Source organism: Puntigrus tetrazona, chromosome 4 (genome assembly GCF_018831695.1).
Source record: "Puntigrus tetrazona isolate hp1 chromosome 4, ASM1883169v1, whole genome shotgun sequence".
Lineage (NCBI taxonomy): Eukaryota > Metazoa > Chordata > Actinopteri > Cypriniformes > Cyprinidae > Puntigrus > Puntigrus tetrazona.
In genome coordinates, this window is record NC_056702.1 from 17,323,160 (window position 1) to 17,351,095 (window position 27,936).

General features: G+C 40.7%; 1 protein-coding gene across 3 annotated transcripts in view; it reads left to right on the forward strand.

The window, feature by feature from the left end:
* jag2b (jagged canonical Notch ligand 2b) overlaps positions 1-25,711 on the forward strand; it is a 40,578-nt gene extending 14,867 nt beyond the window's left edge. For 2 of the 3 annotated variants that reach the window (XM_043237097.1, XM_043237095.1), the window contains 23 exons: positions 3,600-3,857; positions 4,756-4,816; positions 8,214-8,344; positions 8,915-9,034; positions 9,373-9,486; positions 11,368-11,481; positions 12,938-13,051; positions 13,392-13,438; positions 13,523-13,699; positions 16,194-16,356; positions 16,470-16,634; positions 17,042-17,155; positions 17,233-17,346; positions 17,462-17,575; positions 18,441-18,557; positions 18,714-18,741; positions 19,439-19,524; positions 19,892-20,005; positions 20,685-20,800; positions 20,889-21,140; positions 21,879-22,010; positions 23,168-23,318; positions 24,042-25,711. In XM_043237097.1, coding sequence (XP_043093032.1) covers positions 3,600-3,857; positions 4,756-4,816; positions 8,214-8,344; positions 8,915-9,034; positions 9,373-9,486; positions 11,368-11,481; positions 12,938-13,051; positions 13,392-13,438; positions 13,523-13,699; positions 16,194-16,356; positions 16,470-16,634; positions 17,042-17,155; positions 17,233-17,346; positions 17,462-17,575; positions 18,441-18,557; positions 18,714-18,741; positions 19,439-19,524; positions 19,892-20,005; positions 20,685-20,800; positions 20,889-21,140; positions 21,879-22,010; positions 23,168-23,318; positions 24,042-24,547 — 3,308 coding nt within the window. In that variant the 3' untranslated portion in view covers positions 24,548-25,711. The remainder of the gene's footprint in view (positions 1-3,599; positions 3,858-4,755; positions 4,817-8,213; positions 8,345-8,914; positions 9,035-9,372; positions 9,487-11,367; positions 11,482-12,937; positions 13,052-13,391; positions 13,439-13,522; positions 13,700-16,193; positions 16,357-16,469; positions 16,635-17,041; positions 17,156-17,232; positions 17,347-17,461; positions 17,576-18,440; positions 18,558-18,713; positions 18,742-19,438; positions 19,525-19,891; positions 20,006-20,684; positions 20,801-20,888; positions 21,141-21,878; positions 22,011-23,167; positions 23,319-24,041) is intronic. The other variant, XM_043237096.1, reaches the window with a different exon arrangement.
* The last annotated feature ends 2,225 nt before the right edge of the window (positions 25,712-27,936 follow it).

Sequence of the window (27,936 nt, forward strand, 5' to 3'; positions counted from 1 at the left end):
TGAGCATCTGAAAACCTATATATTTTAGTTGGTTGAAATGTCCCGAGGATGTTGAATATTGAGTCATACACACAAATTACAGATATGAGTTATTGCCACATAGTGAGCAAGCTTAATAATATTGGATTGTTTGGATTACTGTGGTTTGTAAAACAGATCTGTTGATCAGAGTCATAAGCAAGCAGAACTGCAATAATAAGTTCCTTCAGGCCCAAATGTGTTAAATGCATATTTTCTTACACCTGAGAGAAAATGAATATTCAACTGAATATGAATGAGATCTTTTGCTGTAATCCCCTAACCCTTGTTCTTGGGGGGGCTTCCATCATGTAAAGATCTTGGGGGAACAACATTGGCACCATAATTCCACAGCTGTATCCTGTTTTCTCCCACCGCCTTTTGTCTGGCTTGAGGAATTGTCGGTAGGAAAGGGTCAGGCGGAGGAATTCGATGTATGCTAAAGAAAGGTGAACGCTGGTAAAATGGAGAGACGGAGGGGGAGCCTGGCTTTGATCTGCGGATGCGATCTGTAGAATCACTGTATATCGCAGCGTCTGTAAAAATCTAAATGCAAACACTCTCTCTCTGCTTGAAGTCATTACTTCCTGTTTTTCGTTTTCATCCTTGCATGCACTGCAGCCCCAAACAGTGGTCCAGAGGATGCTTGTTTGACTCACTGCAGTGCTTGTAGGCTTCTTCTCTCTGGAGTTTGCTCGTTAGGAGTAGGTTGAGTGCAATGCATGCATCTGGTTTTGTTCATATTGACCACCAGACTGACTAAATCTGTTTGTTTTTAGTAGCACTTTATTTTAATGGTCCCCATTTGACCATTCAGTTGATAAGTAACTTTGCACCTACATGTCAACTAACTCTCATTAGAGATTTAGTAGACTGTCTGGTTAATACCTTTTTGTGATGTGCTTCAAACAGACATTGTACTGAATATGAGTAGCTTTGCAAGTAGAAACATGTCAAATTATCCTAACCCTACCAGTCTACTAACGCTCTACTAACACTCTAATGAGAGTTGGTTGACAAGTAGGTGCAACTTCACTTAGTCAACAGAAGGGGTCCATCAAAATAAAGAGAAATCTGGGGCCTGTTTAATAAAACAAGTCTACCAAAGAAGCTTTATTTCAGTTAGTCTGACTTGCTAACAGTTAGTAAAAAATAAGACAGACTAACTGAAATATGTTTAGGCTTGTTTTATGAAACAGGCCCCTGTTAATTTGTTTTTGGCTTTGTGTTTTTGTTTTGTTGGGTTTTTATGGTTCCTGTTTTATTATTTGATAGTCAAATAAGAACTTGGAAACTAGCTTACACCATTTTCTTTTTAATACCATTTAATTTTAAGTATACATTTCAATCTTCAAAACTGGCTTGCTTTCTAACATCCCAAATGTTATTGTAACTGTTTACAAAAGCATTTCCAGCAAAGAGATATGTGTGAGGAAAAATTGAGAAATCAATATAAATATCACTTATAGGACTATTTTATATCTTAAATAGCATATTTTTAACAGATTTTTTTTGTGCCTGATTTGCAGTCAAAATGTAATTGTATTGAATTATTGAAAACATTTGAAAATATTATTTTTTTACTTCAAATTCTTTGAAATTAGCTTTAGCTTTTAGTTTAAAAATGACTCTAGAAGTTTTCAACAGACCATCTGTAAGCCCTAGTGACCATTGATTAGAAATGCTTGAAATTGACGAGCTCTCTTTGATGATCTGGAGCGCACTCAATGACTTGGCAGAGCTCTGTTTGAGACAGTGGCTTCATTTATCACACGAGCCCATAGTACAGAGGCGTGCCAGACATTAATGATCTTGTCATAGAGAGCGAACGCTGCCAAGGTCTGTCTGATGCGACTATCTGCAGTCTGTACTCACGCAAGGCTTGGCAACAAAAGCGCCAGTACATCCTCCTCTCTCCAATGCCGTTTGATACTACTTGTTTAGTATGCAGTGTGAACGCTCAGAGAGCTGCCGCACCTCTTTTCTTAAACCGGACACGTCCCCATGCCTCCTTGTCTGTCTGTCAGAAACCCAAGGGCAAAAAATATGTCTCTCACTCTTTCAATGGGGCGAATAAAGTTTGGCCAGCCCGATCCGTCTCGTCATCTTGGGATTCTTAGTTGAATTAGCCGACATGCATTTTTTATAAACGCTTTAAATAATTCTGTTACATCTGTCAGAACTGTTCGTATGTGTACGTGTGCGTGGTAGGGCCATGCAGGCCGCAGGAAAAGTCCTGTAGCATTGTGTTTACTCTGCAGGAAGGGCTCTGGACTGCCCGGTGTTTAGACGTTGGGCAGAACGGGCCGGCAAAAGCTCGCTCCATTGTTCTTTATCTGGAAGCGCCAGGGCTATTTCTGTTTTTGTTGCTTAATTCGGTCGACATTGTCAGGGGACGGAGAGGAAAGTATGTGTATGTGCGGCCCGCGTGTGTGTGTGTTTGCAAGAGGAGAAAGACGCGGACGCCGCTCTGCACGTCGGGACAGAGGAAATCGCAGGCCCCCCGTTTCCACCGTGATTGTTCGCCGTCTCCGATCCCACTGCGATAAAGATTGCTTTCTTTGCAGAGAGGCTGGGAAAGCTTGGGAAAATGGAGCTCTTAATGTGAACGCTAACCGCTCTCACTGTCTCGTCGAGGGTCCGTGTTCTGGTGGACCGTGTGCTTGATGATTAGGACTAGGGTGGGATCCAGGTCCTTCAAGGACACCTAAAGCTAAAAACTGAAAGTGCTAAGCTACGGAGACCAGTGGCTTGCTCTGCCTGTCGCTCTTGCCCAGATCTCCCTGGTAACAGCAGTCAAACTCCCACCCCTCCCTCTGGCCAGACATCAACGTTTTTATTTGAGGAACTAGATTTTGACTAGAATTGCTAATGGTGCTTGCTTGGGCGAATCACTACTATGATGTTTTAAGTGCATTTTAGTGCTGTTGCTAGGCTTTTCTGGATGGTTGCTTGATGGTTACTGATCCATCCCGAAGTCTATAGCCCTTTATTGCCTAATGACGTAAAATCATAAGTTTGATCACTTGGAAAAGATATACCACACCCCTCCTCACTCCTGATTTGAGGTATCTTCAAGTCTGTGACAAAACTTCACACTTAAGTTAACTATGAGCTGTAATAATCACTTAATAAAGTACTAGATTTCGGATGGTTAACCGAGAGCTGATTGAAAACCCTTTGTTTTGTCAGTGGTGTCATTCATGTGTGAGTGTCTTTGTTGTGCAGTGATTTGTTTGAATGGATTTGTGAGGCAGGAAGCTGGCAGGGACGGGATAGTCTGAGTCACTACCGAGTTTATAGCTTTACATCAGGGTCTGTCCTGTCTCTTGCCCTACAACCGATCTACTAATTTATCACATTGCACTGGTTGTGCGATTGTGTTTTCGCTGTAATTATTATATTGTTAACTTGAAAAAAGTAGACAAAACGGCAAACTGACACTCTAAATCAATCACAGCTGATCAAATATAGTAATTAAAAATCTTAAGTAATGAAATATTCACTTGTTGGACTACAAGTTGACCTTCTCTGATAACAGTGTTGTTGTTCATACACTTTTACTTCTCTCTCTTTTTCAGCTGGCGAGGAAAATTTGATTGAGCGACACATTCACGCCAGCATGGTGAATCCCGGAGACCACTGGCAGTCCATCCGGCACCCCGGCATCACGGCCCACATTGAGTATCGCATTCGAGTCAGATGTGATGAGAACTACTATGGGAGTAAGTGCAACAAACAGTGCCGGCCAAGAGATGACTACTTCGGCCATTACCGCTGCGATCCATCTGGAAATATTGTATGTCTAGATGGCTGGATGGGAGAGGACTGTCGGACAGGTGAGTGATGGTGATCATGTGTATTTTGTACTTACCATGGCTTTTTAAAATGATAGCCTTTTATTTACCTTTTTATCTTCATTAATCTTTATTTTTGTACTTTAGTAATTTTAGTAGTTATTTTAGTTATAAATTGAAAAGGCAGTATTTTTTTTTTTTTTTAAAATCTTGTTTCATTTATTCATTTTTAATGGAATTCAGTTAACTAAAACAATTGTCAAATGACAACACTGCACTAAAAACTGCTATAAGTGAATTTAGGCATCATAGCAGTATAATAAAGTGAGATTAATATTGAGATTACGTTTAATGGTAATAATTTATCTGACATCCTCAATATCTAAGCCTAAGTGTTATTAGCCACGTTGCCCTTCATGAAGGATGAACAAGGGCTGGCTAATGTCTTGAAGCGTATAAAAAGAAACCCTGTTAAATCTTGCCCTTTACCACCCTGTAAAGAGACCTGCTGCTATCAGTGTTTTCACAGGCCTGTGATCTTTGCTCCTTTGCCTGAAGGTGAGATTGTGTTGTAAACGACACCTCTGCAGTCCTGGAGTCACACTTTCCATTAGCTCAATTAATCTGAGTGATGCTGGGGTTTTTGATGTCTTTAACCGACCACTGCAGGCAACCTAAACACCTTCTTTTTTTACGCCGTGAGTGCGTATTTGTGAATAAATCCCACTAAAGAAAGGCAGTAAATCACCAGCCACCATCCTAATGAGCAATGGTACGAGTAGGTGGGCGTAACAGGGGCGGAAAGGGGCAAGCGTATATGTGTGTTCGGGCCATAAAGTTGTCTTCTGTCACAGCGAGCATGATGAATATATCTTGTCGCTCTTGTAAGGCAACACAAGCAAACAAGACTGACCTCTCCTCCCTCCCTCTCCTCTCTCAGCAATCTGCAAGCAGGGCTGTAATCTGATTCACGGAGGCTGTACGGTGCCTGGAGAATGCAAGTAAGTGTTTGAGCATCATTTCATGCTCGGTTGGCCGGGCTAATCTGGCTCCTTAATTTCAGCAGAGCCATATGTGCTCATGCTGATAAGGTCTTTTCATTTGTTTACCTTTCCATTAATTAATTAGTGCACTGAAGCCATTGTTTGTGCAAGCTGTTTTTGTTTATGCTTTTTTTTGATAATGCTGTACTTTCTTTGGCGTGCTTAAAAGTAATCGATTATCATTTGATTGGATGAAATGCACTAAGGCATCAATATTTCCCTTGCTCGTACTTCAAGGATTAGTTCACAGTCTTCACAGTCTTTTAATCATATTCAAACGTGTCACACAACTGAAGCTGAGCACATTGTATGTTTGCTGATTGATGTTTATATATAAAATTAAGAGACTAAATTAAGTGTCTTTAGAAATTTGCATTAAATCTTTTTTTAGTTTTTTGTTTTTTTTTACTTTTTTAAAAAGATCTCTGAAACAGATCTCATTAAAAAATATCTTCCATTTTGTGATTCAAAGATGAACGGAAGTCTTGGGTTAAAAAGAATCATTAATAAAACTTTACATTTGGGGGAATATCAATATCCTATACTTCATTATTTAAATCCCATTACTCTAAGCAATCCAATGTACAGTTGTCTTCTGGCAATAAATGGACTGAAGCAGAGTCCTGAATCGTATCTAGGGGTCTTCGGAATTAGGATTTATTAACCACCCAAAACACTGTAGCAACCACGTAGCAGCACTGTTAAAAACTTTCTAAAGACTTTAAAAACCTTTCATAACGATCCAGCCACTCAACTGTTAAAATATCATTTGAATTCGACTTTTGGAAAGTTGCCCAAAGCAGTGACCCAACATACCTTTTGACATTATCATCGTATGATAATTATGTCAAATGGTGGTATTTTGCTCTTACTGTCACAGGAAATTCTGATGCTTCCTGTGTTGGAGCACAGCATGAAATCCACCTCATCATCCCACATCGCATTCTCCTCTAGGTCTTTTCCTGTAGCTTAGCTCTGCCTTCTTCCTTTGCCACAGGAAAAGCTCTTAGTGTTTGGCATGAGGGAAGCTTTTTGCTTATGCCACCTACAACCTCACTGTGTCTAAGGGCAGGGAGTGAGTAGATCCAGAGGTGTCTAAACCAGGAAGTCACTCTAGACGATGATGACATACTGGAATCTTTTAACAACAAATCATTCAGACACTTAAGGACTCTTCACACTTCAGTTTTCCAGTTACTGCAACTTAGCACAGATACCTGCCCTCATTCTTCTGCCCTCCTTTACCTTCCCTGAGACCTGAGCGGTTTCAAAAGGACATGGGTATTTTTTGCCTCGGGCATCAGAAAGGCCAAGAGTAGCGTCTCAGGAGACGCTGGGGCAAAAACATGCTTGAGGACATCATGTACCCAAGTTTCTCAATGGCCTGGAAGAAAGAGTATCTGGAACCGGGGCTAGGAAGCAGAGGCCAATATGTTATTTCAGAGTTTGAATATTTGGGAAGTTCTGAGTATTTGGGAAGCCTCACTCCCTGCAGGATATGGTGACTCGCTTCCCTGCCGTCATTGGTTTGATAGTCCTTGGAAGGAAGGAGGTGGAGACTAGAGGACTGAGGTTGCCACAGACAATTAACCGCTAGATTTATAAGTGGGCTGTAAACAGTGTATCATCCCAGTCTAGTAGACTGGGTTATTTTTTTGGTTTGGGTTGTATTACATTTCATATATCCTAAGAACCAACTTATAAAATGTAGATGTAAAGTTCTAGCATCATTCCTAGTTTACCACAAAGTTTAAATGTACTCATTCTTCAAATGCAAACCTTTTTGTCTACACAGTTAAAACTCATTATGATTCGTTCAGCGTTATTTGGGTAAACTACCCCTTTCAGTACACTAATACTATGTGGATACCATGCTGGGAATCAAATGTGAAAACAAAATAAAACATAAATTTGCTTGTGTTTTATGGTAGTAATGGACATGTCCTGACACATAAAGTAAATGCAATGCAACTTTCTCTTTCTCTGAGTTAGTGAGCAAGCTTATGTTTGGCAGTGCTCGGCAGAGCTGAACGCCCCCGTGCACAGGCAGGGTTCAGACTCTCCCCACACACTCTGCTGCCTACATGCTCTTTCATACAATACTAGTAAGGTTGTTACTGGGCAGCGTGAGGCTGTGTGTGCTCTGGTGTAAGTAATCCAGCCTCTGGCCTGCCCCTTGGGCACAGATCTGGGGGGCTATTTCAGAGACCACATTGGAGATGTTAAAAGTGGATTTGGATCAAGGCCTCCATGCAGAGAATGTGCCAGGTGTGTATGCAGTGGCCAAATCCACTTCGCCCACCTCCTCGAAGAGCACATTTGCCTTATTTAGTTAGTAAACACCATCGCTTTTCACCTTAAATGCTTTTGCAGTTCTTGTGAGCTGGGCATTGTGGTGGCAATTTTTTTTGTGTGTGTATTTTTTACTGATGTATTGATATCACATCAATTTATGTATAAAAATATTCAACTTGATTAAAAAGTGTATTATTGCAAGATTATTAGTGCTGTCGAACAATTGCACTTTCAAAATAAAAGGTTTTATTTACATAATGTGTGTAATATGCATATGTATTATGTGTATATATAAATACACACAATCACAATACATGTTAAGAAAATATTTACATTTAATTTATATAATTAATATTATATATAAATGTAGTTTTTCTTAAATGTATGCATGCTTTTGTGTGTATTTATATATACATAATATACACAGCATACACACATTATGTAAACAAACTTTTATTTTGGATGCGATTAATCATTTGACAGCAACGATTGTACTTTATCTGTAACAGTGCATGTACTTGAGTATACTTTTAAAAGCTTTGTGGATGCAGACTAAGCAGAACACAGAAAGTGAAGTATACCCGCGCTCTCAGTGTTAGGTCTGTGCAGTTCCTCTCTCCAAGACACTGAGGTCGAGATATGCAGACAGCGTCTCTCCACTCGGCAGCTGGAGTTAGGCCATACCTCTTCTGCAGGAGAGCTGTCTTAAAATAGTCTGCTCAGAAATGACAAGACAGCTGGGTGAGGGGTGTGGTGGTGGACGGAGAGAGGGCGCACCACTGGCCTTGGAATAGCGGAGTGCTGCTATAAACCAATGATTAGTTAACCCCTCTCCAGCATTTCCCTCTGCACCCTCAGGCTGCGACCAAACCGCCCAAAGGGGGGAGTGCGTGTCTGCGCGGTCGTGAAAGTGTTCTTAACCTTTGTCGCCCGGAATGTTGCCTTGTCTAAGATTAGGTGTCAGCGCAGCGATGTGCAGCTGTATGTTTGTTCCCGTCTGTCATTAAGATGTCGCTGTGGTTCGGCCCTTTAAGTGTTAACACCCTTATGTGGTTTTCAGGTGCAACTATGGCTGGCAGGGCCAGTTCTGTGATGAGTGTCTACCGTACCCCGGCTGCTTGCACGGGACCTGCAGCATGCCCTGGCAGTGCACTTGCGAGAAGAACTGGGGCGGCCTCCTCTGCGATAAAGGTAAGGGTCCTTAACGCGCTGGTTTGACCTAGTTAGTTTTTGCAAAATCGAGGTCAACCTGGATTGACCCATAAAATGGTCAGCAGTAGATCAGAATGAATACTTTAAGCCTGTGAACATCCAGCCGCGGAGGTGCCAGGGCAGCAAATTCATATCGTGGTGTTAAATAGAATTACAGCATCTTACACTGAGCTGGTTTGTTGGCTGCAATGTTAGCACAGGCTGTGCATCATGTGACAACGCACGCACAAACACACACTCTGGATATTGTGGTTGTGATTGGAGTGGCACTCGGATATCTGATCTGTTGGTCAGCGTGCGTCCTGGAAGGTGGTTAGGAATGAGAAGCAGCTGAGAGGTGCCTACAGTTCTCTTTATTTATTTACTAGCTTTTATGCGCACGGCCTCGCCTTACAAGGCCTGCTGGGAGCCTAGCAATATTCTCTGCCAACTGTTTTCACTTAAAGAGCAAATGTTTGCAGGCTTAAAAAAATCTGAATATAGTGTTAGTATTGCTTTCCCCACGGCCTTAAGAAGTACCCCAGTTCATGTTTTTATGTGTCTTTACAGATCTGAATTACTGTGGCACGCACCATCCATGCGTCAACGGCGGGACCTGCATGAACTCTGAACCCGATGAATATAACTGTGCCTGTCCTGAAGGGTACTCGGGCAAGAACTGTGAAATAGGTAAGAGCTGGAGGATTCAGTATGTAAGCGCATGGAACAATTAATTATGTGGTGATGTACAGATGGGTGGATGATTTAAAAAAAGAGAATGGTAAAAAATTACGAATGGATATTGGGTTGAATGGGTGGCATTGGGGTAGATCGATTGATGAATGGATGCATGGATGGGTGGATAATGATAGTTGTATGAACTTGCAGATAAATGAATGCTTAGATAAATTGAGAAATTGAAATTTGAGTATAGATAGACACAGATTGCATGAAAAATTGTATGGAGGAATAGAGCAACAAATGTGTCTTTTCTGTCTGTGTTTATGATTCACTGTTGTGTTTTGTAGCTGAACACGCATGTGTTTCCAACCCCTGTGCGAACGGAGGCACGTGTCACGAAGTCCCGAGCGGGTTTGAGTGCCAGTGTCCACCAGGCTGGGAGGGCCCCACTTGTGCTAAAGGTGCGTAAACCTTCTGTCTTTTTCCGGGCTCAATCTGTTCCGTCTGGAGACCTAGTTACAGACCTAGACTAGAGCACAGACACCCATCCCCTCCCCAACATGTGTCCAGATGCTGTTGCCAATGTGCCGCTTGGCTACTTGTCATGCTGGGATATGTCAGGTATATGGCAGGGGAAGCCGGTCTTGGATCTTGGCAACACAGCGGGGTCCCGTCACATGACGAGCGTAGCTTGAGCTCTTACGGGTCCCGGATTAGAGTCTGGTGATACCCATCAATGAGACAGGGGGGATTTGCATAATCTGTCTTCACTTTGAACCAGCATTTGGCTTCACAAATTGAGAACGCAGTGTGTCGTGGGCCGCCCTTCCTTCTCCACCCCTCCCGTTCCACAAAGCATCCCACTTTAGTGCCTCAGAGCTCGTATTTGATCGGTTGCAAATGTGTTTCTCGCCTCCAGGATGCCCAGTGTTTTAATTTTTGGTATTTCTCACACTCTTCATCGCTCCCTCCACATCGGTCTCATCCGCCACACATATGGGGCTGTGTTTCCATCGTCATAGCAACAGCAGAGTCCCCTGCTGGAATTTGGACATTGCCCCCCCCCACACACACACACACCATTTCGCCCATAAAGGTTCCCCCCACCACCTCTTCCCTTCTTCACTAGCCTGTCTGACCCTTTTACACACCCCGCTCCACCCCATTCACCACAATATATGTATAAGACTAAAGCAAGAAGAAGGGGAGGGATTTCTTTTGTTTTTGTTTCCTCCTATTTTCTTCCAAATTTCAAATGGCTGCTGCTCAGTTCTTTGTGCCTTTGTGCCCATATTAAAACTGTAACGATTTGTGCTCTAATAGCAGCTAATCTGGCGACCTGGATTATATCGAACTCTAATCGTGTTACTGTCTTGCATAAAGTAAAGCCCTTGCTCTTTTTGATGAACACGCAAACGCTCTCTCCTGCCCTTTCTCCAAGGCCACCAATATATTATATTATATTGTATTGTTTTATATTATGTGCTGTCAAATATTTACATATTTATAGTATTATAATTTATATGATATATAAGTATATTCTATCTATCTATCTATCTATCTATCTATCTATCTATCTATCTATCTATCTATCTATATATATATATATATATATATATATATATATATATATATATATATATATATATATATATACATAAAACTTTTTTTAATATTATATTGGGGGGTGTATATATATGTATAAACTACATAATAGCTTCACATTATGTAGAATAACAAGTCATTAAAAAAATAAGTGGAAAAAAATGACTGGATATGTGTGAAGCCATTATAAAACTTCTCTATACTTGCAATAGAGTGACTGTACATCATTTGAATTGTTTATTATTGCACCAGATTAGGACCTACCTTGCTGACACAGGAAGCAATTCATCATATAAATTGTTCACATTTACTGTTTTCGGAGTGTATGCTTTAGTTCTCTTCTTTATGATGGATTTTCTTTTAAATTCTGTGAATAAGCTGCAAAATATAGACAATAAAGCACATATGTTGACATGTTTCCATTGTACTATATACATCGTTATGGCTTGCCCTACTTTGTATCGTTTTTAATCAATGTAACTGATTCTTTCTCTAGTATGTGTATCTGCTGTGTGTGTGTGGTGGGCGGCGAATAGCCTGCACACACATGCTGGGTGTAAAATTGGCCAGTTCGAATGTTTATATGCATGAAACTGAAAACATCCCATAATATGTAACTCCTGTAATAGCTTTTTTTTTTTATGTAAACTGTCTCTCAGCGTGTTATTTAAAAGCACAATTTTAGATGTGTTTTTCATATCTGCAGAACAAATCACGATTTTGTGTTGATGTTGCAGACATGGATGAATGTGCCTCCAGCCCGTGTGCACAAGGCGGAACATGTATCGACCTGGAAAATGGCTTTGAGTGTGTCTGCCCTCCTCAGTGGGTTGGGAAGACCTGTCAAATCGGTAAGATTGAGATCCTCCTGTATTGCCGTTGTGTTTTCAGCTTTTGAGTAGCATTTGAGTTTTTTAATATACACACTGTTCATTGGACCATCCACTCAAACCATATTCATTTTTGCATTACCATTTGTTGAAAATATGAACCATTATGCATCCTAATGGTTAAATGTGGTGTGTTAGATATAAATTGCATGCATTTGGCCTGCATGTGTTTTAGGTGAAGTAAGAGTTGAAACAAATGATTTGATTAGACTGCATGAAGAACTTGTAATAGGTGCAACCTGATCCTTGTTGACTGTAAGTCCATATATGCATATGTAACAAGGAGGGCCAGCCTTAGACCTGGATCTAAGACTAGATCAGATGGCACTGCAGGCGCCACAGGAGTTTCCATCATCCTTTTGCTCACAATAGTGTGCAGCCCTCTTCAGGGGAAGTGATGAATGTGAAAGGAAGTGGATTGTGACCTGTAAACAAGTGTGGGCTGGGAACAGGAGTCGGGCTGCTCATCTTACGCTTCGAACCTTAGCCTCTAGCTTGGGTTTCGCTCACAAGAGCCAGGCCTGAGCCTGATGGGGAGTCGTGTTTCTGGAGGACAGGTGTGCAGGGGAGCGGAGCGCACCTCACTAGGGGCCCCTGATGAATATTTAAACGCTTAATAAGCACTAGTTTTTTTCATGGCAAAGTCAAAAGAGTCATAGCCCCCTGAACTAGCTGGTCACCTGCTGTAGGCTAATAGATTAGAGATGAGCAGGAGGAGGGGCGGGTTACGAGTGAACACTTAAGATATATTTAAATATATAATTTTAGAAAATATTTATATATGCATCTTATTGTTTTCAGAGAATTTTCCAAAACCTTCATATTTATTTATAGTTATACACACTGCTTTTAAACGTTAAATTGATCGAAAGTATTTTTTACGGAAGCATTTACAAAAGCATTTATGACACGTTTATATATTGAAGCTGTGTTTTCAACATAGATTTGTGTGTGATTTGAAGGATCATGTGACGATAAATTCTGACAGATAAATTACATTTTCAAATATTTTCAAACTCATAACAGTTATTTATAATATTTATCTTGTTATATTGTTATAATACAGTTGGGTCATTTAAAATCCATCTTTTGAATACAAATAAAATGATCTTGTTTTAAGGATGTTTGGGTATTTTTCCTCATAAATCAAGACAACATACTGATAATTTTATTAAATTTTTTTTGCTGTGTAATGGTCATTGATCAGGAAGTCAAGCAGACTGGCATCCTTGTGACTGTTAGAGTTTCAAGCCAGCAGACTTCAATGGGCTTAATGGTGGCGGGGTTACACAACAAGATCTCGGATTTCTCTGCCCCTCTCCTGCTACTCTACACTTCCCATCTCCTTCCACTCGATCTCCCAATCTACCAACTGTCTGCCAAATCTCCCAACTCTTTCTTTCCCTCACTTTCACAGATGCAAATGAATGTATGGGGAAGCCTTGTGTAAATGCTCACTCTTGCAAAAACATGATTGGTGGATATCACTGTGACTGCTTTCAAGGATGGGCCGGACAGAACTGTGACATCAGTCAGTATCTCCTCATGCTCCTCTCCTCTCCTTTCCTCCCCTCCGTCTTTAACAGCATACACTATAGTGGCGCTAAGGGTTTCCTCTTTGGACACTTGATATCCTGCGAGACTCTGCACACTGTATATTTTGTCTTGGGCTTCACCTGCTGTTGCATGCTGGGTTATTGGTTTTACCTCACGTTTGTGTTGATTGTACTAACATTTTCGTCTTCGGCGCACTCAACTAATTTAAGCTAATTTAAGCTAATTGCTCATCTTCAGCTGCCCCTAACTGCTGTCCTGATTTCCTCCACTTAGCCATTGATTAATTGCTTCATTTACTTTGCCTGTGACTGCAGATCTCAATGGCTGCCATGGACAGTGCCAGAATGGAGCAACATGCAAGGTATAGCCTTGACAGTTCTTGGTTTAATATAGTGTGTTAATTAGAGCTATTTATATCAGTGTCATTTTACTTGTGTTCGTGCAGGAGCTGGTTCATGGAGGTTACCACTGTCAGTGTTCTCCAGGTTTTGTGGGCTTGCACTGTGAAGTCTCAAGGAACAAATGCGCCAGTGGTCCTTGTCAAAACGGCGGCCGCTGTCATGTCATTCTGGACAGCTTTGTTTGTGAATGCCCGCCAAACTATGCAGGGATGCTCTGTGAGGTGAGAATCTTTATTGTTTATACTGTTAGCTGCTGAATATTACTTTTTACAGTGAATTTTACAGTGATTTTTGCCAATATTGTACAGCATAATATCATGTTTGGTTTTGTTTTGTAGAGCCTAGATGTTTTCATTTTTGTTCTTTTTATTTGTTTTATTTTTCTGTTAGAATTTTGTTTTTTATTTTGTTTAGTTGCTTTGTGCCCAGATGTTTTGTTTTGTTTGAGTTTTGGGTTTTGTTCTCGGTTTTGTTTTGTACCCAGATGTTTTCATTTTTGTTTTATTTTGTGCCCAGATGTCTTTTGTTTAGCTTTGTTGCTTTATGCCCAGATGGCTTTGTTTTTTGTTTTATTTTGTTTTGTTTTGTTGTTGTTTTTGTGGCCAGATGTTTTTGTCTAGATGCATTATTTTATGCTTTGTGTTTTATGCCCAGAATAACGGTGATTCTGGTTTAGTCAGAATGCAGACTGTGGGGCTCGGTCTTGATTAATAGATTGCTTTTAGTACTACACATGGTCACTTCTCCATTCATGCTTTGCTCACAATCTCGTTCGGCATGGCTAAATTGGTCGGTACCCCCGCCTTGCATCCATACATGTTTAAAGCCCTGGTGTAAGGCAGATCAAGCCTGCTATTCTGCCACAGGTGCGCCAGGGTAATCAGAGTAGGGTTTGGGTGGAGGGCTGGAGTATTTATTCTTCATGTGGCCATTATTACTGGTCTGGAGCCAGTTTAAGTCTAGTGGCAGGCTAAAGATGGACTTCCATAGAGGTGCTGGAAGCTGGTCCTGAGCCAGTCTCGGCTTACTGTGCAGACTAAAAATAAGTTGTAGTGAATGAGGCAACTCTTCTCTTGCCCTCCTGGCCGCCTGCCCACAATCAGCCCGGGAAAGAGAAGGCCTTGATTTTCACGTTATATCCATGCCTGGCGTGCCTTGAGCTCACATTAGACCATACCGTCTGCAGTCCTTTGGAGAAGTGAGACTATACTAGGGAAGCTTTTGATATGGTAGAGCTGTTTTCCGTGCAGGTGCACATGAGGCTGCATGTAAAGCCTTTAGTCCAGTATTGTCATGTAATATGCTTTGATATGGAATAAGATCTGTTTAATTGAACTAAGTCAACTAAGTCATTACAATAAGTCTCTGATGTACTGCTTCTAGATACAGTAAAATTATTTTCTCAAACAACTATTTAAAATCTTCTAAGACCTGTTTACTTTTGATATTTAGCTGCAGATTCATATTTTAAAATTATATGTTGACCAGTTTTGACTACCAACATACCACTGTATGAAACGCATTCAACTGGGTTTGTTTTTTGGATCCGGTACAGATGACAGATTATTTCTTATTGTCTGCTCTTGCAGTTCAATGTATCTTGATACAGTCCGGTTTGCAGATTCTCCGCTTACATCACTGACTGTGAATAAGTGCTTTGTGCAGGTGTTTGGCTTCCAGTATATACAATGTACGTCCCTAATGAAATACATTTCTTGGGAATACAGCATAGTATGAACTAACACCCTACATGGCAGCTGGTATAATGTGTACTTTAAGGAGGTTGTTTACATTGCAACAAAGGTTCTCTTAGAAATGCATTTGAAAAGTTGGAATATTGATAGGACCATATATACAGAAACTTTATTTATTTTATTATTTTATATTATTTTATTCAAACTAATGTTAACAAATGACACTTAATTGTATCGTAAGCCAACCACGGCAGCGTTTATTTAATAAAAAAAAAAAGTCATTTAATGAATGTTTTTATTTTACATGTTCACAAAAATATTGTTTTTGACTGTCAATTTAACACATTCATTTAGAAAAAATTCTATAAAAAAATAATTCATAATAATCATACCCTTGACCCATAGAGAATTTGACACGGCATCCTAAAAATGTGTCACCCATGGCGAGAGACGTGATGCAATGGGTAAAGATGTCCGTCTGCTTGTGTCCTAGACCGTAGTTAACAAACAGCGCATGTGAACGTGTCCTAAGTCTACCTCAGACAGATTGGCAAACTCAGTTGCAAAATGATAGATTGCTGTGGAATGAAGGGCAGTGATTGACTTGTGCTCAGAAAAGCCTCTTCTGAAGGCACTAAACGTTAAGTGTATAATAATATAAAATACTTTTTTGTTATAGTTCATATTTAATGTTATCATATTAAAAGAGCATATTAAGAGTTCTGAGTTTATGTGTGAATTACAAATTAATTTCTAAGAATATTTACCAGAACAAGGCCAAGTCGAGGTAGAAGAAGAACTAGATGTGCAAAAGTGTTCCTCGTCCCAGTTGAATATGCTCGGTAAGAGCGGAAGGATGTCTAAATTTAGCTGCACGCTTTGTTTTGATTGGTCTCCTGTGTGAGTATAATGGTGCTGTCTCCTTTAGCTGTAGGCTTATGGGAGCCTTCCACAACTTACCTGTTTATCACTATAGTTTAAGAAGACTGGTCTAACTCAAGCTCCCTGTCTCATTTGAAAGGTGGGCAGTCCGTCTTACCCAAACCCCTGTGAACCGAACCCCTGTCAGAACAAAGCTTCGTGCTACGGCCTGCCGGGTGACTTCTACTGCGCCTGTCCTGAAGACTACGAGGGCAAGACCTGTGAAAACCGCAAGGACCACTGCAAGACAACCCCTTGCCAAGGTACAGTTCCTTCCTCTTCTGCTGCTGACCGAGATGCAATGGCCCAGAAGAATCTGCTTTACAGCAGTCCCCCTTAACAGCTATCTGATCTTATTCCTGCTTCTCATTCCCAGTGATTGACAGCTGTACGATTGCTGTGGCGAGTAACAGCTCAGACGGGGGTGTGAGACACATCAACTCTAATGTGTGTGGTCCTCATGGCCGCTGTATCAGCCAGCCGGGCGGCAACTTCACCTGCACCTGTGAGCTCGGCTTTACAGGAACCTATTGCCATGAGAGTAAGTCATCCTTACCATTTTACCATTTTTTTTTCTCTTTTTTTAATCATATTCATGTCACGCCTATTCATCCTTGTGTGTTTGCTTTTCAATGAATTTAGTTTATCCTTAAACTAGCTGGGTAATTGGTTTGATATTTAAAGCAATTTTTGTACAGATTTGGCATCCACCCTCAAAAAAAAATTAAGCCAAATTTTTTAATAAATAACACTTTTATTAGTAGCTGTAATTATTCATTTGATAATTTGGTAACACTTTACAATACTTTTATTAATTACTTTTATGAATAAATTGCAAATTTCTGCTTATTATAGTTAGAAGGGTAGTTGGCAATTTGGATATCGAATTAATATGCATTATTATTCTTAATTACAACTAATACATTTTTATTTAAATTGACTATCCAGATGTAAACGACTGCGTGAGCAATCCGTGTCGAAACGGAGGCACCTGCATCGACGGGATCAGCTCTTTCCAGTGCTTCTGTCCGGATGGCTGGGAGGGTGACCTCTGCGACCTCAGTGAGTGTCCGGCCTCATCTTCCTCATCATTTTGATCCTCCACCAGCTTACATTTTTCACTTGTGTTTCTGACTCAGATGTAAACGAGTGCAGTCGGAGCCCCTGTAAGAACGACGGACACTGTGTGGACCTGGTCAATGACTTCTACTGTGAATGTGCCAATGGCTGGAAAGGAAAGACCTGTCATTCACGTAAGTTAGCTCTCCTTGTTTTATGTGAAAGTACGTCCTCTTTTCCTATCATGTAGTTTGACGTCATATGCGAACTCTGACTGGTAATGTTTTATCTTGTTGTTTGTGTCTTTAGGTGAAAGTCAGTGTGATGCCACCACATGCAGTAATGGAGGGACCTGCTATGACCACGGAGACACTTTCCGCTGCGCCTGCTCTCCTGGATGGGGAGGAAGTACATGCAACACAGGTGAGCAGACCATTGTGAAAGTCCAGTTTTCATGCTCACTTCATTCATAGTGGGGTTTCTAAGACTTTTTAAGCGAAGAATACCTTTCAAAAAACGATTCATAGACTTCCATCAATTACATTAAGCATTACAAATTATATACACAGATCAGTCCCCTTTCAGCACTCCAGTCCACTTTGAAATTCTGCATTCTCAACACTAATAATACATACCGTATAGTCAGTTTTATGTTGTATTGTGATTTTAATTTATTTATTTAAATGGTCCTCTAATTCGGTAACACTTAATTTTAAGGTGTCCTTGTTGCATGTTACATGTGCTATTATACTATTATAATAACAATACATTCAACCCTAATCCCAACCCTAACCACATAGTAAGTACATGTAGTTAATGAATATTCCTCAGTACTTAAATGTATAATTATACTGTAACAACGACACCTTAAAGTGCAACTTTAAATTCAATCTGTGTTATTTCAATATTTTAAGAACATCTAATATAACAGACTTATTTTTAGTTTTATATTGCATCATGGTTGATTTTTTGGTTTAACTCTGTGTGTATATAAAAGTACAGAGTCACTCGGCTATCTTAGTCTTTTTAGTCTTATTCATTTTGGAGCTGGTGCATTAAATTCAATGCTTAAAACCTTACATTTTAGAATGTGATTGCTATTTGAATTTTTTTATTTTATGTCTATACCGAAAATGAATGCAAAATAATTCGTTTTTTATTTAGTAACATAAGATGACATTTTCTTCAGACCCCCCTATCTTTTGGCCCATGGAGGACCCTAATTATTCACATACCAGTCTACAGATTCACTTGTTGTAACTTTTTCCATTTTATCTTTCTACTTCAGCCAAAAACAGCACTTGCGCGTCCAGCCCCTGTCTGAACGGTGGAACATGCGTGGGTGGTGGTGACACGTTCACCTGCATCTGTAAAGACGGCTGGGAGGGGCCCACCTGCGCTCAGAGTGAGTGAATTCCACCATTCACAATTTAGCTGCCAGTGCATGTCTGCATACCACTGAAAGCAAACATCGCGATTCACAAAAGTGTTAAATTACATCCGATCGATGTGCAAATGTCTCGCATTGAACTCCCTCTTCCTCTCTTTTGATTCCTCCTAGACATCAACGACTGCAACCCTCACCCCTGGTAAGAAGACCTATGTGGCTCTGCAGTTGTCCCCCTTCTTATTTACTCTATTCTGCCCCAGGACGCCAGTAGATCTGTTGTGCCCTCTGTTTCGAGCGACCCTCCCCTTCCCTGTACAACATAGACGGCTAGGAATAACCCTTCTAATGTGGCTTTCTGCCCTATTCCACCCTGTTGTTCCTGCCCGACTAACCCCCATTCTCTGAGAGCGGATGCACCGAGGGGAGGGGTTCAAGGGGGAAGCTAGTTGTGAAGACTGCAGAAGATGTCCCTAAATCACCCCTAAATCCGACAGCTCAGGAGACCCCGGGCTGGTTTTAATGGGGACCACAATAGAGCCGATGGCCCTAAAAGAGCACCCCCAGCGGTGAGGGGAGGAGGGGACGGACAGGCTCTTTTTCACCCAGCCTGCTCTGTCCTCCTGCCTTTCTTCATCGCTGACCTGGGAGCAAGGGATTTGGGAGGTGGGGCGGGAGTAGGGGGTGGGGATCCCAGCAAGGAACCACTGTGGAGATTTGCATCTGAAAGGTGCCGGTATCCCGCATCCCTCTTGGTCCAGCTCTCTTTCACTCTTCTCTTCCCCCTTTTTCCTGCCTTTCCACTTCTGTGCATGTATATTAGAAGTATTATGTCAATCACTGGGGGCGAAGGTGTCTCTTTGGCCTGATAACCTCATTGTCCTCACGTCTCCTTGCAGCTACAATGGAGGAATCTGTGTGGACGGGGTGAACTGGTTCCGCTGTGAATGCGCCCCTGGATTCGCTGGACCCGACTGTCGTATCAGTGAGTATCTCGAGAAGGAAAGAATAGGGATGTATAGAAAGAGGGTGTTGGTGGATTACCGAGCATCCCGTGGCCTTTGACCTCCTCTGGGGTCAAAGGTTAGCCATGGCTCACAAACAGACAGAGGAGATAAATTATTCAACCAGTGGAAAAATTCCTCTCCTTGTGTCCATTGATGGCTTTGACTTACTCTTTAAGGATTCCATGCATTTCCCCGGCCTCATTTTCTGAGGCGCAGCCATGGGAACGCCATCAATCCTGACACTTTATGTATTGATTTCAAATCACTGTTTTAGCTTTCCTAACCATTTGACACTTCTGCTTTGGGCCGTAGGCGTATTGATTCATGTTCTCTTTGCTTCACCAGACATTGATGAGTGCCAGTCATCACCCTGCGCATACGGTGCCACCTGTGTGGATGAGATCAATGGCTTCCGATGTGTCTGCCCACTTGGTCGCACCGGACCTCAATGCCAAGAGTGTAAGAGTTATTGTTTATTCATTAAAAGAGTCAATCACTTTATCTCTCAGCTTGCTGATATTGAGAAATAGAAGAAATAGAAACATTTTTTCTCCTTGTTATTCAGAAGCAGGTGAGGATTTGATTGGACATAAATCTATCTAGTGCAAGATACTTTTTGTATGTTTCCTGAAAAGTAAACGCTGGACATTTTAAATGCATATGTTCAGAAGTTCAGAGCCTGTAAGATTGTAAAAATGTTTTGAAATGTTTCTTACCAGTGCTGAATTTATTTGATCGAAAAAATACAGTAAAGTAGTAATATTGTGAAGTATTTCAACAAATATAAAACAACAGTTTTCTATTTTAATATATTTTAAAATGTCATGTATCTGTGATGGCAAAGCGAAGTTTTCAGCAGCCGCTAACTTGTCATGTGATTCTTCAATAATCATTATAATAAGGTGATTTGCCTAAACTAGCATAAAGATGAGCTAAAAGCTAATAGATGTGGATCTAAAGCCACTAACCAATGGATATAGTTCCTAAAGAGTAAACGACATGAAAGGCAGACGGCATCGTACGTAGGAGCATTGACCTGGCATCATGTGACTTAAATCATTCCAGACAGGAAAGGGATCTGCTCCTAAATTAGAATTGGCCCCAGTCTTACGCCGTTTGTGTTTGTGTTGTGGTGCAGTCATTGGCATTGGTAAGACATGTCACTATGCTGGACTTCAGTTCCCGCATGGCAGCCGCTGGGAGGAAGAATGCAACACTTGTCAATGTGTCAACGGCAAAGTGGAGTGCACCAAGGTAAGCGTCTGAAGAAAACATGTCAAAAACAGGTCTTTTTTTCTCATTCTTATTTATAGAAATGAATGTTTTCGTGACACTTTCTCAGGTGGTGTGTGGCCGGCGGCCGTGCCTCTTACCAGGGACGCCACTGCGAGAGCTTCACTCCTGTCCAGGAGGTCGTGAATGTCTGGAGCACAACTTCCTGACTTGCCTCTCTCCCCCTTGCCACCAGTGGGGGTTTTGTTCAAGCCCCGATGCCGTCCCAACCATTCAAACTAAATGTGAGCCCAACTCAGTCTACCTGGACAAGAGCTGTGCTCGCATCACCCTTATATTCAACAGGGACAAATTACCCCAAGTAAGTATTCACCTATAGTGTGTCATTCCATTACACAAAAATCCTGTGGTGGAACCAATCGCACAATGACGGTAATAACATAGTATAACCATAGCCTATGAGATACGTTAAAAAACATGGTATTACCAGCTACCATGTTCTGAAAACATGGTAATCTTTGTCATTGTTATTGTCTTTGTCCAATTGATGAATCACACTGCTCATTACAGACATGCAATAAAATGTTTGTTTTGTTTTTTTTTACTTTCTATTTATCAAAGAATTCTGAAAAGACAGATGTTTTTCCACAAAAGTAGGGTTTTTTAGCGTTGTCACCAAATAAATAAATTGTATTATTATATTTTCCAACATTACAGTTTTTACTGTAGATTTCATCAAATAATGCGTTCTTAAAGAGCATAAGAAACATACAAAATCTTCTTATTTTGAATGGTATTGTGTTCAGAAAATCATGCTATTACCAGAGTTACATGATTGCAAAAACATAGCAGTAAGTTTGTATTAACATTGCCATAGACTTACTAATCATAATACCATGGTACTTTGTTAATGTAGCTTTCCAAATGTCAAAGAATTCTGGAAAATATGATTATCAGAGCACCATGTCAACAAAGCAATAATGTTAATGTGGTATCTTTTCCCAAAAAATGCCAATCCACCATGAGCAAAAAACAACAACATTATGATTCCCAGTAGTGTTTTTTCTGTATTCTTCTAAGTATGCACTATGCCTTCTAGGGAACTACAGTGGAGAACGTCTGCTCAGAGCTGAGGTATATGCCTTCCACGCGGAGCCTGGCGAAAGATCACACACTGCTGGTTCTTTGTGACCTCTCCTACAAAAACCAGGATGCTGTAGAGGTGGCCATCGTAAGTACATTTTAAAGACCCCAAGGAGAGCTCTCTACGCTCGCAAATTTTAAATTCATGAGTCCTTTGCACGTGTGTACCCTTCACACAGCAGTGTTGTGTGGGCCCCTAGGATCTATTATCGGTGGAATAGAAAGTCAAAACCGCGGGGGTCCTGGATACTCCTCGCGCAGATCTCTTAATGGATGCAAATTTGATTTCCTCACTGAGTTGAGCGCAGTTTCTCGAAATGCCCAGACGCCCAGAGCAATGCCAACTTCTTCAAACCAGCCCATTATGTTGTAATGAGATTCAGTTGACTGACCAGCAGCGGGCCGTACTGCATTGCAGCATTCCCTCCACCCACACGGAGAGCACTGGAACCCGGCTTCAGCGCATCTCACACAGCCTTAGGATGTACACTTTTCTCTTTAGACAGTGAAATGTTGCACAAACGCATAATCTTGAAATAATCCTTGAAATAACATAAAAAGACATACTTGGGTAATGATATAAAAATTAATATCTTTGTGCTTCCAGGCAAGTTTTGCGTAATTTGAAGCCGTGTTTCCTGCGCTCAATGACACATTTTGCCTTACGGAAGTAACTCACAAATAGTGGTTACCTACGAATACATCCTTTATCCTCGATCATATTACACTAAATCCCTGTAGTGTTGTAACAAGTCACTAACTGAAGGCCCGTGTTTAATGGCCTGACTCATTAAAATGGAACCTGTAGGCAGGAACTTTGAACAGCTGCAGGTTTTTGCATGTTGAAAACAGAATAGAGTTGAAATGATTGAGTCTACTGCTATTTGGATAAAGACGGCTCTTATTTTTAGCGCATTGCCATAGATTGATAACCAAGTCTCTTGATTCTCGTATCGAAATGTTAGTTTTTTGGGGTCTGTAGCTCAGTACTTGTAATGATGTAAACAAATTTGCAACTTTCATGTTGCGGCGTTGTTTAACTGCCCATTACGTTTTATAAGAAACCCATAAACTTGGGTGTAGAAAATCGACAAATGCAGGATAGTTAAGTATCATTGCAGCAACGCCCCAATAATTCACACTTACAGTCAATGATTATAGATTGCTCCTTCTGTAGGTGGTTTTTACGTGGAATCTTTGGAATGCAGTCTAATATATTTTGAATCCCTGCTATTTCTCGTGCAGTCGTTCCAGCAGGACGAGCAGCCTAACCACAGTCAGATCCAGGAGGCAGCTAGTGCTATAGTCAGCACACTGTCCAAGCGGCACAACAGCACCGTCATGCTGGCCGTCATCGAGGTCAAAGTGGAGATGCCGGTCATGTTCCAGCCAGTGGGTGAGTAGAGCAGGGGCCAACTGGCCTCAAGGCTAAAGCCAGCCTTCATCCCCCGACCGAGTGTCAGTTCCCCCGTCTCCACCAATTAGTGCGGGTTAAATGTCTTTGTGAGTAACAGGAGGAAGGGTACTGAGAGCATCCAGCAGTTGTGAGAAGGGGGCTGTAAAACCTGTGCGACACTCATATTTGTCACACCACAGCGATACATTAACCAGAATGATTTTGTCTAATAACAAAATCTAAATGGTATTGTTAGTAGTTAATGAAGATTTAAGTGGCTTCTGATCATAAAAATAATGTATAATTTAATTTTATAATATACTTATTATATTTATTATTGTGAATACAAAATAGTGTTTATTATATTATGTTATAATGCATTATATTATATTATATGTAATACACACAATTATATTATGTAAACATAATATTTGATTTTGCATTCAATTAATTTGACAGCACTAATATTTTTATTATATGAACACCAGATTATTGATTAATATATGCTCTTAATTTTGACTTGAATCATATAATTAAATGGTGGAATGAGCGTTGACAATTAAATCAATTGCTGGCCAATCAAAATGCCCACTAAATGACCTTTCCTGATAAATTGACTTGCATCGGCCAATAACCAGTATAGGTTTTATATCATACTTTATTCCCACTATTTTTGGCCTGAATCAGTTTTGTGGCGTCTGACTGGATTCCCTTTCCATACAGACTACCTGGTGCCGGTGCTGTGCGTCGTCCTGTGCGTACTCTGGGTCTTCTGTGTCATCGTCTGCGTGTGGTGGACCCGTAAACGGCGAAAAGAGCGCGAGAGGCGGGAGCGCGTGCCCGTGGAGGAGAGCGTCAACAACCAGTGGGAACCGCTGAGGCCCGTGACTCGGCCACAGCACAAGGACAACCGGGACGCGCAGTACGAGCGCACCAAGCTCATGGGCTCCCCGGACCGGACCTGCACCAGCGGGGAGGACGAGGACGAGGTAGAGGAGGAAGAGCTGGAGCTGGTGGAAGAGGGGGGCAAGCGTCCCATCCAAAAGTACTCTAAACCTGCAGCGCGGACCAAGAACGGGCTGATCTGCACCACGCGGAGCAGTGAAAGCAGCAGCGGCCGCAGCAGCCCTTCCCTCAAAGCACCCTACTGGACAGGCTTCAGCCCAAAGGACAACAACTGTAAAAATGTCAATAACATCAGCACCGAGCACAAAGAACACTGCGTATGAGCTCAGACGAGCAGGACGAGGAGACCAAGGCCATCTCAGAAACAAGGACTGAGTTTTTTTCCCCCATGTGTTATTTTTTTATTTTTTGACTTCTTTCGAGGCTGACAAAGTGGCAAATTTCTTTTGTTCCTTTTTTTATGTACAGAGGAGGCGAATTCTGTTTCGTTATAAGGAGGCGGCGAGAAGCCTCGATTTGTTTTCGGAGAAAGGAAAAAAAAAAACTGCTGGTTTAGAAGCAGGACTGAGGAACTCGCGTGAGAAACCGTATAAAGACTTTTACGTTGTTGTTTACAAACGGTTTTGTGCTTTTGGTTTTGTTTTCGAGTGGCCCGATTTCGGTGCAGACCACGTGCGGGGGGTGGGGGGCGCTGGCTTCGGGGGGATCCCCCTTCAACCCTTCATCTGTTCTCCTTCCACGCCTGCCTTACCGAGCTCGTTGTCTATGAGGAGGGCTACAGTGCCTATAAAGTGGCCTTGTTTTTTCTGTCGTCTTGGCTGAACGCTCTTTAAAAAAAAAAACGGATTGCAGTATTTTGAGTCGGTCGCAAGTGCCTTCGGACAAGCCCCTCGGTTTCAGGGTCTCTTGACCCGATAGATCACGACAAAGAGGAGAGGCTGGTCTTAAGAGCAGCTCCAATATCACCATCAAGGTATTCAACAAAGACAAGAGATGTGTAAATATGTGTATATAATAAAGGAGTCGCTGTGTATATTTGAATTTAGTAACTTAAGTCACTTTTTTTATTATTATTATTATAATTATGGTTTAAATATTATGATTATTATTGTTTTTTCTGTTTTTCTTTTTTTGTTTTTTTTTGTTGTTTTTTTTTTTACACCATTCCTTTTATTTATGCCAGTTGATATGGCAGGTTTTGTAAGATGTATACAGCGTCCCACAGTCAGAACAAAAATATAATCAGAGATCATCCAATTATGTTGTTGGTTTTGTTTTCACTAGACACCTATACGATCGTGTGCTGTATTGTGGCGTGTGTGTTCGCCCTCTTAACACTAGAACTACCAAGGCAGTCATTTTGACCGTTTTTAATTTGGATAACTTTGAAATACAGCCGATATAACTATAATACCCTGACTTTTCCTAAATGTGTGTATATTTTATTCTAACGTTGTTATTTTATTAAAATTACAAAACGCAACAGAGTTCTGAGTATTTCTACCTTGAATGGCCATAGCGGTCAAATTGACTGTTTGCATTACAGCTTGGCGTATAATTTCAGTTTTTGTGTCTTTTTCCTGCGGTTAAAGATACTTGGCACTGTTGCCTAGCAACTTTTGTTCTAGTTGTTTTTATAGTGTAGTGCTAAGCTAATATTCCGTTTTGCTAAAATAAATAATAATAATAATAATAATGATAAAGGGGTGGACACCTTCAGGTATGTTAGGCTGAGAGCCTGGTTGCATGTTATCAAAAATAGCTTCAACGAATCCATTTATTGATGGATTATGATTCCACTGGTGACTACATATAATTATTTCCCATTCATGCAATACAAACACTTCAAATAACTAAGCGTTGTAAAGGTTGTAAAATATAGTCAAAATGTATTGAAAAAAAATCTATAATCATTTCCAACATGTTTTATTAACAAAATATTCTGCGTGATTTTATATTTGTTGGAATTTTAGATTTTCAGATGCCATCACTGTGGTGAAAAATAAGCATACACTTTCAGGAGCGGTCTAGCTCTTACACAATTATGTATTACAAAAAATATTATTTTTAGGGTGATGGCATCATAAAATATGATGACAGACATTCAAAGCTTCATTGTAAAAGCGTCAAATGCAAGTATGATATGACAAAAATGGCATTCAGTTCAGCCTAGCATGAACAGTGAAAATGATCATTCTAGTAGTTACAGAAATCCGGTAGTTCTAGTGTTAAAGACCCCCAGTCCCTTTCCACACCTGTCCTTTTTCCTGATCATAAAACCATGCTGCTTATTTCTTGTAAAGATGCTGATATGTCAAAAAAAAAATGGTTTTCTCCTCCTTTTTTGTTTGGTTGGTTGGAACCCAACTTCATGAAGGGAACAGTTATGTTGTAAAGCAGCTCAAAGAAATGAATTACCTCCGAAACGGCTGGCTATGATTTAATTTCTTTCATCATGCTATTAAATCCAAGATTTAGTTTTTTTGCTTATGGGAAGATGAGAAACCGTTCCTAAGCGGTCCACGATCAAATGCAAGTAAACAAGTATAAATAAGCGAGTTAAGCTCAATGTCCGTTATGGAAGGGAAGCGGGGTGGAGCTGGAGGAGAGGTTTTTTTAGTTTTGCTTTGCTTTGTTTTCTAAGCTGTATTTTTACTTTATAATTTTTTTGTACAGAAAAATTGCTCTGGAAAAAAAGTTATTTGGTTCATTTAGTGGAATTTGTTCTTAGAAATAAATCAAGCTATTTATTAAAGCATTTTATAAGAATGTGCTCTGAAAACCTCTGTCTGCTGGTATTTAGTACTAAAGGCGCTGGTATGAGTTTGCGGTAAGTCTTTTCATCGTATCGCATTACCGATACAACAAAATAATCCCCCTTCCTCTGCCAGAGGTGAGGACGACTCCGGATCGATACAGGAACTTGTGCTTCCAGTCGAGATGCTACTGATAAGAAGCAGCCAATGGTAACTGGTCTCCTGTTCTCGGCTGACTGCTGCCCGGCCAATGGACAACGGCTTTCTCATGGCTTCATCTGGTGTGAATGTTTTATGAGGATGCTTATGATGATGCAGTGAGTTTGTTATGATTTTGTTCCGTAAGTACCGGGCTGTAATGGGACAGAGGCCTGGAGTCATGTTTCGCATTACTCACAATACCGTAGTGTTGGGTTTAGGTGTCTCTCGTGGTGTAATTGAACTTGGGTTGTGGAAGAAAAGTACTTTGTGAGATAACAAAAAAAATCGTGAAGAAGAGGAGACCGGCGCTGTTGGAATCCATAACCAATGATGGTGAAGGTTTTGATTGTAAGTGACCTGAATGAATTAAACTTCTCAGATGTTCCATATGAAAACCATTGTACCAACATTGCTCTCATATACCGTCAACTTGCGTTTTTCTATGAATTTTATTTCACAAGTGGAAGAAAACTAAGCAAAATCTCAGATACGATGATTACAAGTTTTATTGCAGTTTTAATATACATTATTAAAACATTACACAGCTTTCTTTAATCACAATTATGTGAACATAGAGTGAATTTTTAATTATTTAACCCATTTGAACTTACTTTATATATAGCATTCTTCTTAATTTAGTTTTGATATGTATTCGAGCCCAACTTGTTTTTAACTGCTAATAAATGTATAGTTTCCTCTTATGTGTTCATCCTGTTAGCCTTTGTAATATCTCTTTACCGACTGATTGCAAAGAA